Source organism: Hevea brasiliensis, chromosome 9 (assembly GCF_030052815.1).
Source record: "Hevea brasiliensis isolate MT/VB/25A 57/8 chromosome 9, ASM3005281v1, whole genome shotgun sequence".
In the NCBI taxonomy this organism is placed as follows: Eukaryota; Viridiplantae; Streptophyta; class Magnoliopsida; order Malpighiales; family Euphorbiaceae; genus Hevea; species Hevea brasiliensis.
Window position 1 is genome coordinate 19,301,988 of NC_079501.1, and position 14,949 is coordinate 19,316,936.

Below are 14,949 nucleotides of genomic sequence, written 5' to 3' on the forward strand. Positions count from 1 at the left end.
ATTAGATTATACTATTGTTTTGAATAATATGAAGTTAGAAAGGAACTCAAGAAATTGCAGTCATACCTTTATCGTATGATTTCTATTTTTATCCTTTAGCTTACATAATACCCTTACTACCTCGAGAACTGATTCTGCAGTAATTTTATTATTATTATTATTATTATTATTATTATTATTATTATTATTATTATTATTATTATTATTATTATTATTATTATTATTTTCCATGTTTACTCAATTAGCCAAAACTTAAGATTCCAGGTACCCAAACCCGTCATCCATTTTAAAGGATTTACATCCCTCGTGATCTGATTATATATAATTCCTATAATGGAACTTGTATCCTCTGCAGGATACCCGAGCCAACTACTCTCTACCACACTCTACAGTCCCATCTGGGGCACTATTTTGTTGGTCACCATTATTAGTAATAGCTTTCGATCCCTTCTGAAAAGATAGGACTATAACCTAACTTGTTGCAACAAAGGTACTACATTTATCACCTTGCCCAAAACCATGTCAAACTAATGTCTCTCTTATCATATCATAGCTCTGTAAATCATCAATTCATAGTTTCGACCTTCTCTAGGTAGTAGGGTTGTACTTTATTCCTTATTGATACACACAAGGTATACTATTCTCACTAAACTCTAAGCAAAACGTTTGTCGTACTACAAAAATGATTCAAAATTCCATACTGAAGACTAAATGATCTCACTCTATAAGTGTCACCTTTACTTTGCAACTAGTCCGAAACCTCTGGTCTGATGGCAACTCTTAACGCAACTCTAGCTCATGCTAGGGTAACTGAGTCACTGACTCTAGTTATCACCCAACTGTGACCTTTCAATATTCTAACTCTAGACCCCTAACCAGGAGTTCCTAACTCCTCTGCAGATATAAAACTCTGTTCTGGCATAACTATACCAAAATAGAAGCCATCCGCAAACACCCTCATTATGGAGCACCACAGAGATGCACGCAGCTCTACACAATAATCTCATGTCGGTACTGTAATCTGCAGCTTATAGAGCAGACATCGAGAACATTGTATAGTTACTACGATATGTCCTGACAGACTAGGTCTCCTAATTTCTTATCTCTCCTGAATCTTCTATTATCACAAACTTATTCTGACTGGGTCATCTACTGATGACTGCCAGTAGTGGTATCCTCATCCTTATCTAGGGCAACTGTACTTTTAAGACTCACTTTTATGTACTCGTGCCTTACATGAAATGGGCACACCATTTAAACCCATACAGACAGAACATAGCATTTCTTGGAGTACGTATCCTCATGATAGACCTCACATGTCTACTAACTCTATTTCATATTTCTGTGTACTCCACGAAAATCAAGACACTAATTAAGGCACTTTTATATTTCCCGAGATATAACGCAGAATCTAGAAACAAAGAATTACAGAAAAAGACGAAACAGAATCCTATACTCCGCATGTAACATCCTAACAAGACTCCTTTTACACTCCCAAGTATATTCTTTCCCATGAATCTAGAGCCTAAGCTCTGATACCAACTTTGTCACGACCCAACCTATGGGCCGGACCGGCACTAGGACCTGGGCCAGCCTAAAGCCCCCGAGGCCCGTAGTAAGCCTAACTATTCATTAACCCAACTCTAAAGCCCATTTGGGCCCAATTTCAAGAAATCAACCGGACAGAGTCCGGCCATAAAATGGACCTTTCAACGGGGAGTTTTTGACTCATCCGACCTGTAAACACAGTAAATACTCAATTGGGGAGCTCAGCTCACCCTCCACATACTCATATCATCATAAAAATATATGGGAGCTCAGCTCCCTCATCCAGTCCATCAAACATACATGAAATATTAAGTTTACAGGTCCAAAATAACAATTTATATTACAGACCCAAATCAAATAAACATTTCTAACACATGCGAAAATTCTAGAAATTTATAGAATTACACAAACATGAATAAATAACCTGCGAGGAAGAAAAGCAGGTTAACCTCAAAATATCCTCCTGTGGCCTGGAAAAATATTGAACAGGAGTGAGCGTTCGACTCAGAGAGTAAAATATCAATTTTAACCATAATCTCTATAACTATCTAAAACTAATGCAACCTGTGGAGTGAAATGCATCATCAGCAATAAATTCACATCATAATAGCAAAAAGGTAATTTGGAGCACTCACACACCCAATAATATCAATCATAATATATGGGAGCTGATCCCTTATACAGCTCTCTTAAATCCAACCTGTGCCAGCGAAGAACTCAAGCCGGACTTTCGCTTAATATACCAAATCGGGGTCTCAACGAAGAACTCAAGCCCTGACTACCCCCGAAGGACCGGGTCCCAGCGAAGATCTCAAGCCGTGTCTACCCGTCCTATCCATAGTCCACACCACATCACACGCACGCCAACGCACGCACACTGCTCCAAATTACCACAACAACATACATGGCACTTTCACAGTTATGAATGCAACATAAATCGTGCCTAAAGTTTATCTACATAGATATATGCATATAAGTGATGCATGGGCATGCTTGAACATATAATAATAGTGAAATTACAATTAAAATTAATATTTTACTCACAGACTTGACAACAGTCACTGTGGCGGCTGGGCGGAGGAAGAAGGCTGTCCCGACTCACCTGACAATTTTATTATAATTATTTAATACAATTGACTCAATACAAACAAAAAAAAGACCAAATACGTCCTAAATCGTATCGAAAATCCGACAGAGTCTCCCCTATACTTAGGACCTACCCAACCTGCAAATGGGTTTAAAACACACTTCCATATCCACCAACCATACAATCACAACTCAATTACATTACAAGGCCCCTCCTGGGCCCACCCAAACAATCAACAACCACAATTTGAAAAATTACAATTTAGCCCCTATAACTAGCCCTTTTGCAAAAACTATCCAAACGAGCTCTAAAAATTCTAAAATTTTACCCCGCGGTCCTGAATAATATTATAAGGCTATTTCCAAAGGAATTATAATTTTTCGATCATCCACGAATTTTTTTATGAATTTTATTCTAAATCGGTATTAGTCGAAAATGAGCAACTTAGAGTTCGGGTTTACCTATGCCAATTCTGACACCTAGAACGCGTTCAGAACGTCTGAAAATGCTAGGATTGACTGTAATATCGATCATGTTCTGAGACGGGATGCCGGGCAGCCGGATTTGACTGAAAACGCGGTCCCGACGCCAGTGAGCTATCCTCGATCCGATTGCACTTAAATTAAGTCCAAATTGTGTTAATAATTATCTTAAAATTATTTTTAAAAATTTAAAATCGAAAAAGCTGAAAATCTCACCAAGCGATTTGGACCGTCCGATTATCGCCTTTTTCAAATGGTGTCCAATCGGAGCGGGACCAGTCCTATCTCGAAGATCTCGTCGCACTGAGTCCATCGGTGGTCTCGGATCATCGATCCAATGGTCGGATTGGCCAAAAATTGCCCGAAAAGATCCTGTACCCATTTCTCTCTCTCTATTTTTATTTCTCGCCGGAAACTTCCTTTAAAACCGGTGGGGAAGAGTTGAAACTTTTCCCTTAGATTGAAACACTTTAACCAGGCAAAATGACAAGGCGAACGATGACCAGTATGCTGAAAATGTGTTAACTTCACATTCTTTCCTTCCTTGTTGCTTGCCGTTTCTTGGGCCGTGTGGTGATCGTCCGACGTTCAGGGAGCTTGCTGGAGGACGCTGGAGTTGCTTGGGACCCTCACCGGCCACTGGTTCTTGCGAGACAAAACTACTGGAGCTAAAAGCTCCTCGGGGAAGAGACGAGTTAAGGACCCATTTCTTGGGTCTGTTCTTCGTGGTTCCAACTTAAACTTTTTTTTTTTTTTTGATTGGTTGTTGACAGAGGAGAAGCTCTTCATTAAAGAAAATTCACATGCTGTTGTCCTCTCTCCTATTTGTATTATATATATATTATTATAACTATTATTAATTTTCCAAGGAAAACATATTTACGATTCTCTTAAAATAATATTTACTAACTTATACTTAGAGCTAGATTATACTATAAATTATTTGCTTACAATTTAATCTATCTTATTTTATTGTTAATGATATATTAATGTAAATTAGAAAATCATTTAATCTAAATTAATTAAATTATCAACTAGTTAACTAAAATAAAACATTAAAATTTTTAATAGAAATTTTAGAATCTATATTATCATTTATTATTGCTTATTTAATATAAATGCATAAATTGTTATTTATAATATATATATATAATTAAAATTATTTATAAATTAGAGGTGATCTATTTAAAATAATATATATATATATATATATATATATATATATATATATATATATATATATATATATATATATATATATATATAAAATATTCTCATAATATAACTATTGATTTCAGCACATATTTTAAATAACTAAATTATAATTAAAGTATTGTAAATAAAATCAAATATATGAGTATTTAAAATTCAGGTCATTACAAAAATTCACAAGCAGAAGCATATGTCCAACCTACTAGCGGCATGAGGTTTGAGGTCATCTTTGTGCATATATATATATATATATTTTTTTTTAATTAATATTAACTGTTGTTTATGTCAACTTTACACCTATCTTAATTAATTTTTTTTTTTTTTTTCATTTAAGCCCAAAGACGTAAGTTTACGCTTCACCTTTATCTTCAACAGCTACCTTTAGTAGATTATTCTTGCTGTTTGGAAGTATTTACGTTTATTATAAGACTATTTAAATCCTTTTTTTATGTATCAAAAATAATAAAATTGTTTTAACAAGAAATTTTTTCTAATAAATTCCTTTAAATCACTGTTTAAAAATAATTATTATATTTTTGATAAGATTTCACTCACATATAATTCATGTTTAATTATGATCTAAATGAAGCTTTATATCTTATGAGGCAGCCTGGTTGGAAGTATCGACCCTTAAAATTGGGCTTGGGATAAGCCTATTCACATACTTTCTTTAGTTCTTAAAATGGGCTTGGGATGATGTTGTATCATGTTTTCCTTTTACCCAAGCAAGAACAGACTCCATTCTATGCCAAATCAATCCAATTTTGTCATTTATTTGGCAACTTAAAAATATATCACTTATTTAATATACGTTAAATTTGATATTTTGTTTTTTATAAAAAAAAAGTTAAATTCATAGGTAGATGTTGTGGTTTTGAGTAGGAATGTGAGTATTCAGTTCTAACTCTATTTCCCTTTATTTGGAATGTTGAATTTTAATTCAATTTAATTGATTTTTTTTTTAGTTAATTGTTATATTTCAACTGAAAAATCTTATATAATTATATGAGAATTCTTTTTTTAGAAATTATTTATTTCAAATGAATCCTCTAAGAATTAAAATAAGAATTAAATATTTAGTATTTTGATTTTTAAGAATCAGAAAAGAGAGGCATAGGATGCTGCTATCAAGGTTACTCCAGCACTCTAACTTTTTTTTAATAAATTTAATTATAAATACATTAAATCATTTTATGAAAAATCTTGTAACAACTATTATACATATAATGATTTAATTATAATTATTGATTCTGACAAAATTCACGTAGGACTTATCATAATTAATAATTATAATAAAATTATTATATATACATTAATTTTATTATATAATTTTTCTCAGCAAAGCGCACAATTTCTGCTAGGCTCATTTGGATAAATTTGAATTTCAAATAATGGCTTGTTTTTTAAGAAAACAAATGATAACGTATTTGAATTTGATGTCATGATGAAATTTTATAATTTTTTACTTGAAACACAAATCTAAATTTTTAATCTATTATTTTAAATGCACACCTCTCCAAACAGAGCCTATATAAAAATGGCAAAGGTGTAGGCAAAAGCTCAGCCATTTCAGACATGAAATTCATAAAACGATTGACTTATATTTTGAAAATGATTATTTGGGATTAATAATAAAACGGATTAAATTGAAAAAGTATCTGAATTTGTTATCTCACTTGATCACTTAAATTTAAAATTTGATCCTCTCACGGCTATTTTCACGCCCTAATAATGTAGCTATAAAACCACCTTGGAATCGCTATAAGGCTCCAAGTTCTATCTTCTGCTTCTCTTCTGTGATTCTTTAATTTTCAATTTATTTGTTATATTGTGTCATATCTGATATTTTCTTAATCGACAAACAAAAGCATTTGCCTATGATTCTCTGTGTTTTTTGATTCTATAGCTCAGAGAATACGAAGCGATGTGAAATCAAAGGTGCTTCTGGACAAGCAGATTTCTATTTCTAATAGATTCTGGCTTTTTCTCATAAGTTCCACACTTTTTCTCTTTTTTTTTTTGGTTGCTCGATGATGATTGAATTTGCTTTAACCACACCGACCAGAGGGTTTGGAGGATTGGTAAGCCTTTGTTCAAGGCAAGTATGACTGCTTGTTTGTGCTTGGTAGATGCTTGATGACTCTTTTTTCTATGAGACTGGAGGTTCATTGGATCTCTGTCTTTTGGAAGGAAGAAGAAGGCTCTGTCAAGCACTTTAGAAGCAGGTAGCTTGGCTGAATTAAAGGAGGATTTGGATTCCCTTTCTTTCAAGCTTTCTCCTGTGGACAAACATGGCCCATTCAACTGAGAGCAATCGTTTTTTTATTACATAATTAATCTTGACAGTTAAATGAAATAAATGGTAAGCAAGAATAGAGCATTTGGGAAAACTATTTAAAATAAAGATTTTTAGAGTGTAATAAAAATTTTATATTACCTTAATCAAGGATTAAGTATGGTCTTATTACAATTAGCTCTCATATTACAAATTAGACTTTGACAATTTCAATTAGAGGGTGTTATAACAAGAAAAGAGAAGAAAAATAGCAAAAGATTTAATGTGGTTCAATCGTAAGGTCTACGTCCACAGGCAAGACAAAAGAAAAAAGTTCAACTATAATGAAAATATGTACAATCAATTAGAACTCTCATGCCCTAATCCCATTGTGGTTTCCGAATATCTCACAACTTTACCGCAAAGGTAGAATATTATAATATTTATATTAATCCATACCGCGGGGGCAATCAATGGTGGGCTTTGGGCCCAGGCCTATCGGCTCGTGCCCTCCGCTACCATCACAGATCTCACTTTTTAACTCCACGAAACTTTCGGATCGTGTCACAATTCGGGTCCATGAAAAAACATATTCAAATTTCAAACCACAAAAAATAACAGAGGGAGAAGGCTTTGGTGCAGCAGAAGGGGAAGGAGAATAATTTTTCAGCAAGTACTTGATTTGTGGCATCAGAAGGATGAAATGCATCCTAGAAAACATATTCCTTTCGATTTTTGCATAGTGTTGAGTTGGGCAAGCACAAGCCACTTGCGGCGTTATCCACAGTGCAACGAGGTGTTTGAGACCTTGAAACCTGGAAATGAATAACCAAAATTATAATTGAATTAATGGATTCAGCCAACTAAATTTTTTAGATTTTGTTTTGGAGGAAAGTAAGGTAATGAAAAATTGAAATTACCATAAGCGGAAGGGTTGGTGATCAAATCTAAAACATCACCATATATATCTGCAAACAAGAAATTGGCACCTCGGTTCAGAGTAGTTATTAGCTTCTCTACTAGTGATATTGTCCGCTCTGGGCCGAAGCCCTCACGGTTTTAAAACGCGTCACTAGGGGTTACGAACCATCAACTTATAAACCCAACATCTCTCCCGTATTTTGTCGATGTGGGATTTGCCTAGGGTGTTACAATCTCGCTTCAAGCATATGCCTTTCTTGGATTTCACCCCCTGGGAAGGAATGCAGCCCAGAGGGCCAAGCCCATGGAACACTACTTTTCTTGCACCCATTTGGTATGGCCTCATCAAATCAATCATTTTTAGGTTACACTCTGAGAACAAAAAAATGATCAAAACTATTTAAATTGAGGGAGAATTTTTCACCATTAGTTGTTGATCTAAGGTTGATGGTAAGAGTTCTAGAAATTCATCACTGTTGGGCATCTGCTAAAATTGGCTGCAAAAAATTATTCGCATAATCATTGCTGCTTGCAAACACCCTGAATAAATTGGCTATGTCTTCTTAGGGGTGAAATTAAATGTTTTAGTGGTTATAAAAGAGTGTATATAACCTACCAATTCCAACAAAATACGGGGCCTTATTACAGTGCTTGTTAGCAGCAGCTTCTCCCATTTTAGTCTTGATTACTTCTTTAGTCTTTTTAAAGCAATCTATCTGAGCATCAAAGGACAATCTTTGATAAGGAAACGTATGCTGGTGGTGATTGAATCCCAAGTTTTGCAGCTTCAAATTCCATCAAAATTTAAAAAAAAAAGGTAAACCAAAGTAACACTTAAAAGGCTTAAGCAATTATATTCATTCTACGGTAAAGAAACAAATTAAGATCATTTAGATGATGAATGTACATATCATATCACCAATAATCCTCCCATTTGTGAACCTTCTGGTCGCTTGTCCACTGGAAAAATCAATCCCATGCCATGGATAATAAGACTTTACAAGAGAATATTGAAGGTACTTGTTGTTTCCAATTTCTCTCAAGGAGTCACCAAGCACAAATATTTGACGGCAGATGCAGCAGAAGCCAAAAAAGTGTTGAATAATCTTTCATGTGTTTTATTTCTTTAAGTTGTCCTAGTCTTTAGCTTGTGCAGAATTTGTTACTGCAAAGTTAGTAGTATCTTTGGTTTGTTAGGTAATTGAGTATTTTTAGGATTTTATGAACTGCTATCCTATTTTATTGTTATTTTACCGTTAAAATTAGCTCAATATAAAGAGCCCAGTTGCTGTAATTCAAAGTAAGTGTTAGATTTCTCCAAGAATAAAACTAAGCTATTTGTTCTTCTTATTTTGTCTCCTCTTACTCTGATAAATATAACTGTGGTATCAGAGTTGTGAGAAAAAGGGACCTGTAGTCTGTCATACACGAGTAGTATCTCATGGCAGCAGAAAATTTTATACAACCTGCAATCCCTCGTTTCGATGGTCAGTATGATCATTGGAGCATGTTGATGAAGAACTTCTTGAAGTCGAAAGAGTTTTGGCAGGTTGTTTCCATTGGAGTTCCAGAAATGGCAGTTGGTACAGTAGTGCCAGAGACATAGAAAGCTGAAATAGAAAGTTTGAGGTTGAAAGAACTTAAGGCCAAGAACTATCTATTTCAGGCCATTGATCGTGCAACCTTGGAGAACATTCTCCATAAAGACACTTCTAAGCAAATACGGGATTCCATGAAAAAGAAGTATCAAGGCTCTGCAAGAGCAAGGAGGCAGCAACTTCTAGCTTAACGTTCAGAATTTGAAACACTTCAGATGAAGTTGGGAGAATTAGTCACAGATTATTTCTCTCAAGTAATGACAATTGTCAACAAAATGCGAATTCATGGAGACAAGACAAAGGATATCACTGTCATTGAGAAGATACTCCGTTCCATGACATCAAAATTTAATTTTGTTGTCTATGCCATAGAAGAATCAAAAGATATAGATGAGCTTTCACTTGATGAACTACAGAGCTACTTGCTGGTGCATGAGCAAAAATTCAAACAACAAGATAAGGAGGAGCAAACTTTGAAGGCTTCAACTGATGATCATCTAGCAACCTCAAAAGTAGATAAGGGAAGAGGTAAAAAAAGGTTAGAGAAATTAGCAGCAGCAGAAATGGAATGACAATAAGGATCATGATTCTCGAGGAAAAGGAAAAGGGAGAGATGGAACTCAGTCAGCAAATCACAGACCAAAGGCTGGAGACAAGTCTAATGTAGAATGCTATCGATGCCACAGGTATGGACATTACAAATCTAAATGTCATACTAACCTGTCTAAAAACAATGGAGAAAAATTACACTTTGCAAAAAATGAGGAGGAGTTATCACTACTAATGGTGTGTCATGCGAAAGAAAAAATAGACAAGAACTTGTGGTATCTGGACACGGGCTTTAGCAATCGTATGTGTGGTGACAAGTCAGCTTTCTCCACTTTAGATGAATCATTCCAAGATAATGTGAAGTTTGGAGACAACTCTAAAGTATCAGTAATGGGGAAAGGACAGGTACTTATTCAGACTCCAAGGAATGCTATTCAAACTATTTCAAATGTTCTATTTATTCCAGATTTGAAGACCAATCTGTTAAGTATTGGGCAACTCCAAGAGAAGGGTTATGAGATTTCCATAAAAGGTGGAGTTTGTCGAATCCATGATGCCGAATTGGACTTAATTGCTCAAGTCACAATGCCAACAAACATAATGTTTCCTCTTTGTCTCAACCATATTGATCAGACATGCTTGTCAACGAAATTAATAGATGAGGTCTGGTTGTGGCATTTCTGCTACAGTCATCTCAGCTTTGGTGGTTTGAGAATGCTTCAACAGAAAAACATGGTAGCTAGTCTTCCAAGTTTCTCATTAAGTACCTCCAATATCTGTGAAGAATGCATTGTTAGCAAACAACACAAAGAGCCATTTCCAAAAGAAAAAACTCGAAGAGCACAGAAATTGTTAGAGATTGTACATTTTGATATTTACGGGCCAATAAATCCTATTTCCAATGGAGGTAAATGATATATTCTCACTTTTATTAATGATTTAAGTCAAAAAACCTGGGTTTATTTTCTACAGGAGAAGTCTGAAGCTTTAATGGCTTTCAAATGCTATAAAGCTATGGTTGAGAAAGAAGCAGGCAGTTCAATATGAGTGTTGCGTACAGATCATGGAGGGGAATATAATTCACATGAATTTGCAGATTTTTGCAAAGAACATGGCATCAAAAGACAACTGACAGCAGCCAACACTCTGCAGCAAAATGGCGTGTGTGAAAGAAAGAATCGCACAATTCTTAACATGGTGAGAAGTCTATTGATGAGGAGCAACATTCCAAAGAAATTTTGGCCAAAAGTTGTCAACTGGAGCGTTCATATTTTGAACAGAAGTCCAAACACTAGCAGTTCAAAATATGACACCAGAGGAAGCATGGAGCGGTAGGAGACCAGATGTCAGCCATTTCAGAATTTTTGGATGCATAATCTACGCACATGTAGCAAATGAGAAAAGAAGAAAGTTAGATGACAAAAGGGAAAAGTGCATTTTTCTTGGTGTTAGTGATTATTTCAAAGCTTGCAAAATGTATAATCCTAACACTAAAAAGATTATTATCAGCTGGGATGTAATCTTTAATGAAACAAGCACTTGGAAGTGGACTAAAGGAGCTCAACAATAAATTCTCATAGATTTTGATGAAGAAAATGGAGAAGGACAACAACCTGTGGAAAATGTACAGCAATATGTCCAAGATGAGCAAGTAACAGGGCAAAGCCAACCAGCTGTACCTGAAAGCGAACCTCGGTCACCACGATTTAGAAGAGGACCTACATGGATGCGTGACTATGAGGTAATAGGTGTCAATCAATTTGAGGACCCACTTATCCATTTTGCTCTATTTGCAGATTGCGATCCTGTAAGTTTTGAAGAGGCTATCAAGCAATCAAAATGGAGAAGAGCAATGGACGATGAAATTGCTGCCATAAAAAAAAAAAAAAAATTGGGAGTTAACTAAACTTCCAAAGGGGCAGAAAACCATTGATGTGAAGTGGGTCTATAAGACGAAATTGAAGGAGAATGGTGAAGTTGACAAATACAAGGCTCGCTTGGTTGCAAAAGGCTACAAGCAAGAATTCAGCATCGATTACAAAGAAGTGTTTGCTCCTGTTGCACGACATGACACAATCAAATTGGTGATCGCATTAGTGGCACAGAACTCATGGCCTATCTTCCAATGAGATGTCAAATCAGCCTTCCTGCATGGAGAGTTAAAGGAGCAGGTATTTGTCAATCAAACTCCTGGTTATGTGAAAGTTGGTAGTGAAAATAAGGTTTATAAACTCAAAAAGGCATTATATAGGCTAAAACAAGCTCTACGCGCTTGGTATAGCCCTATTGAAGCCTATTTTTTGAAGGAAGGGTTTCAAAAATGTCCATATGAGCATACATTGTTTGTTAAGATTGGTGAAGAAGGAAATATGCTTATTGTGTGCTTATATGTTGATGATTTGATTTATACTGGCAATGATATTGCTATGTTTGAAAAATTCAAGCAATCCATGGTGCTTGAATTTGACATGTCTGATCTTGAAAAGATGCACTATTTTCTTGGCATTGAAGTGGTGCAATCTGCAGTTGGAATTTTTATTTCACAAAGAAAGTATGCACAAGAAGTTTTGGACAGGTATCAAATGAAAGGTTATAATTCTATTGGTACACCTACTGAAGTGGGTTTGAAACTTGTACGAGATCTAGAAGGAAGGAAGATTGACAGCAGGCTATACAAGCAAATTGTAGGAAGTTTGATGTATTTAACAGCCACTAGGCCTGATATTATGTATGCAGGAAGTCTTATCAGCAGGTACATGGAATGTCCAAGAGAGATGCATCTTCTTGCAGTAAAAAGAATTCTTTGATACTTCAAAGGAACTGTTAATTATGGTATGTTCTACAAGAAAGGTGAAAAGTCAGACATGGTTGGCTTTACAGATAGTGATTATGCTGAAGATTTTGATGATAGGAAGAGCACGTTCGGTTATGTTTTCATGTTTGGTTCAGGAGCTGTTTCATGGTCTTCAAAGAAGCAAGCAATAGTCACTTTGTTAACAACTGAAGCAGAGTTTGTTGCTTCAACAACCTGCGCTTGTCAAGCAATTTGGCTGAGAAAGATACTTGAAGAGCTGTACTTCAAGCAAAAGGGAGCTACTGCAGTTTATTGTGACAATAGTTCTGCCATCAAATTCTCCAAAAATCCTGTTCTACATGGAAGAAGTAAGCACATAGATGTGAAGTTTCACTTTCTAAGGGACCTCACAAGCGATGGAATCATCTATTTTATCCACTACAAAAGTGAAGACCAGTTTGCTGATATAATGACCAAGCCATTGAAGTTGTCTACGTTTCAAAAACTAAGGCAGTTGATTGGAGTCTATTCACTTAATAAATCTTATTAAACTGAATGTTTTAGAACTTTCAGTTTATAGGAGGGAATGTTAAATAATCTTTCACGTGTTTTATTTCTTTAAGTTGTCCTAGTCTTTAGCTTGTGCAGAGTTTGTTACTGCAAAGTTAGTAGTATCTTTGGTTTGTTAGGTAGTTGAGTGTTTTTAAGATTTTATGAACTGCTATCTTATTTTATTGTTATTTTACTGTTAGAATTAGCTCTATATAAAGAGCCTAATTGCTGTAATTCAGAGTAAGTGTTAGATTTCTCCAAGAATAAAACTCAACTATTTGTTCTTATTTTGTCTCCTCTTCCTCTGATAAATATAATAAGAAGATGTGGTTGCTGCTGCAAAAATTAGTACAGTTGCTAAAACTAACCCTTGAACTATTGCCATCTTTCAATTTCCACTTGATTAATTAATAATTACAAGTAGTGGGATGAATTTATGGAATCTTTAGTGGTGATTTCTGGCAATTTTAGTCATGCCCATTTCCCCAAGTTTGCATACATTAGGTGATTAATTTCCAAACCATAGAAGATGCTAGTTGTGCAGAAGAGGACTCTCACTTTAGAAAGTGTAGATTTGTAAGTTTTAGCATTTTATAGGCACTCTCCAGCAGTCGGCCAAACTCGCCTCATCAAGTCAGTAGAGCAAGTTTTATTGGGTCTTGGCCCATGTATCAAAAGTCTCATAGGCATAATCTGTTTGTTCATAAAAAGCAGGGATATGCTTTCTTGCTGCTGCTTCTGCTTTTGCTTTTGCTGTTCAATTCAAGATTTTGAGTTGGATGAAAAAGAAGAAGAGGAAGACGACGACATATTATTTCATAGCACTGGTGCATCTCAAAATTAAATATATAAAATTAATTAATTTGGATTTTTTTTTTAATCTTCTGTACTACAAAATAAGAACTCACACAGTGAGAGATTGGACTAATGATTTAATTATAATTTTAAATGTTTAAAAAATAAAATTAATTTATAACCTAATCTTTTCAAATTAGGCCAAACTCCCTCACAGTTGATCCACCTTAGTGCTTAATTTCATTGGCAGAATGCCCAACCTTATTCCATCTAGAAGGCAGTGTTATGCAACTAGAGAAGCACGAGTCCCTTTTTTAATTTATTTTGGTAGAGAAGGTGGCTACCAACTACGCAAATTAAGAACACGTATGTAATGACCGAAAAAGATCACAAATGCATGCTTCTGTTCTGTCTTCATGCATTAATAAACCTTAACAATGTTCAAAATAAATAAAAAAATTGTAATTGTCTTTAAAATAAAAAGATAAGGATGAATAAAAATAATTATTTTTATTTATATGTAACTTATTTATTAATTTATCATTTCAGGAAGATGATATTATAAAACTATTAATTGACGAGACCGATTGGCGACGGATGGACAAGAAGCCAACCAATTTTTAAATCAGTAAATAATAATTATTAAAAGAAAAAAAGAAGCCACCAATATTGAATATGGAATGTTCTTTTCTTTGAAATATATATATATATATATATATATATATATATATATATAATTCTTTATTAATTAATTTCGGACGGCTTAATATCCAACTTTACTGTATTAATTAATTTATTTTGTAATTACTTTGAATTGTTTTCTTTCTTCTTGTCCAAGTTATCTTTGAAAGATATGTTGAGATTGTAACTTGTATATATTCCGAGAAAATTAAGTATTATATATTGTAAATCGTATTTTCTGATTAATTTTGTATATTATAAATTAAATCTCTATTCAAATATTTTAAGAGTATATTCTTTTATTAATTAATAAATGCTTTAAATTTAAAATTAAATTAATTTTTAAAATTTTAATCTAATAATACTTATTTTATAATATATAAAATAAAGAATTCAAATACATTTATTCTCTCAAAATATAATTTCATAAACAACAAAGAAACTAAACTTTTTTT

General features: G+C 34.2%; 1 protein-coding gene across 1 annotated transcript; it reads right to left on the minus strand.

Annotated features, from left to right (window-relative positions):
* Positions 1-6,261: 6,261 nt before the first annotated feature.
* On the minus strand, positions 6,262-13,403 carry LOC110657943 (GDSL esterase/lipase At5g37690). The gene is given in 13 exon segments (XM_058152157.1): positions 6,262-6,608; positions 7,064-7,260; positions 7,262-7,396; positions 7,398-7,419; positions 7,525-7,623; positions 7,745-7,895; positions 7,950-7,998; positions 8,000-8,050; positions 8,138-8,266; positions 8,268-8,310; positions 8,433-8,583; positions 8,586-8,619; positions 13,345-13,403. Coding segments are annotated over 13 exon segments (1,467 nt in total).
* Between the last annotated feature and the right edge of the window lie 1,546 nt (positions 13,404-14,949).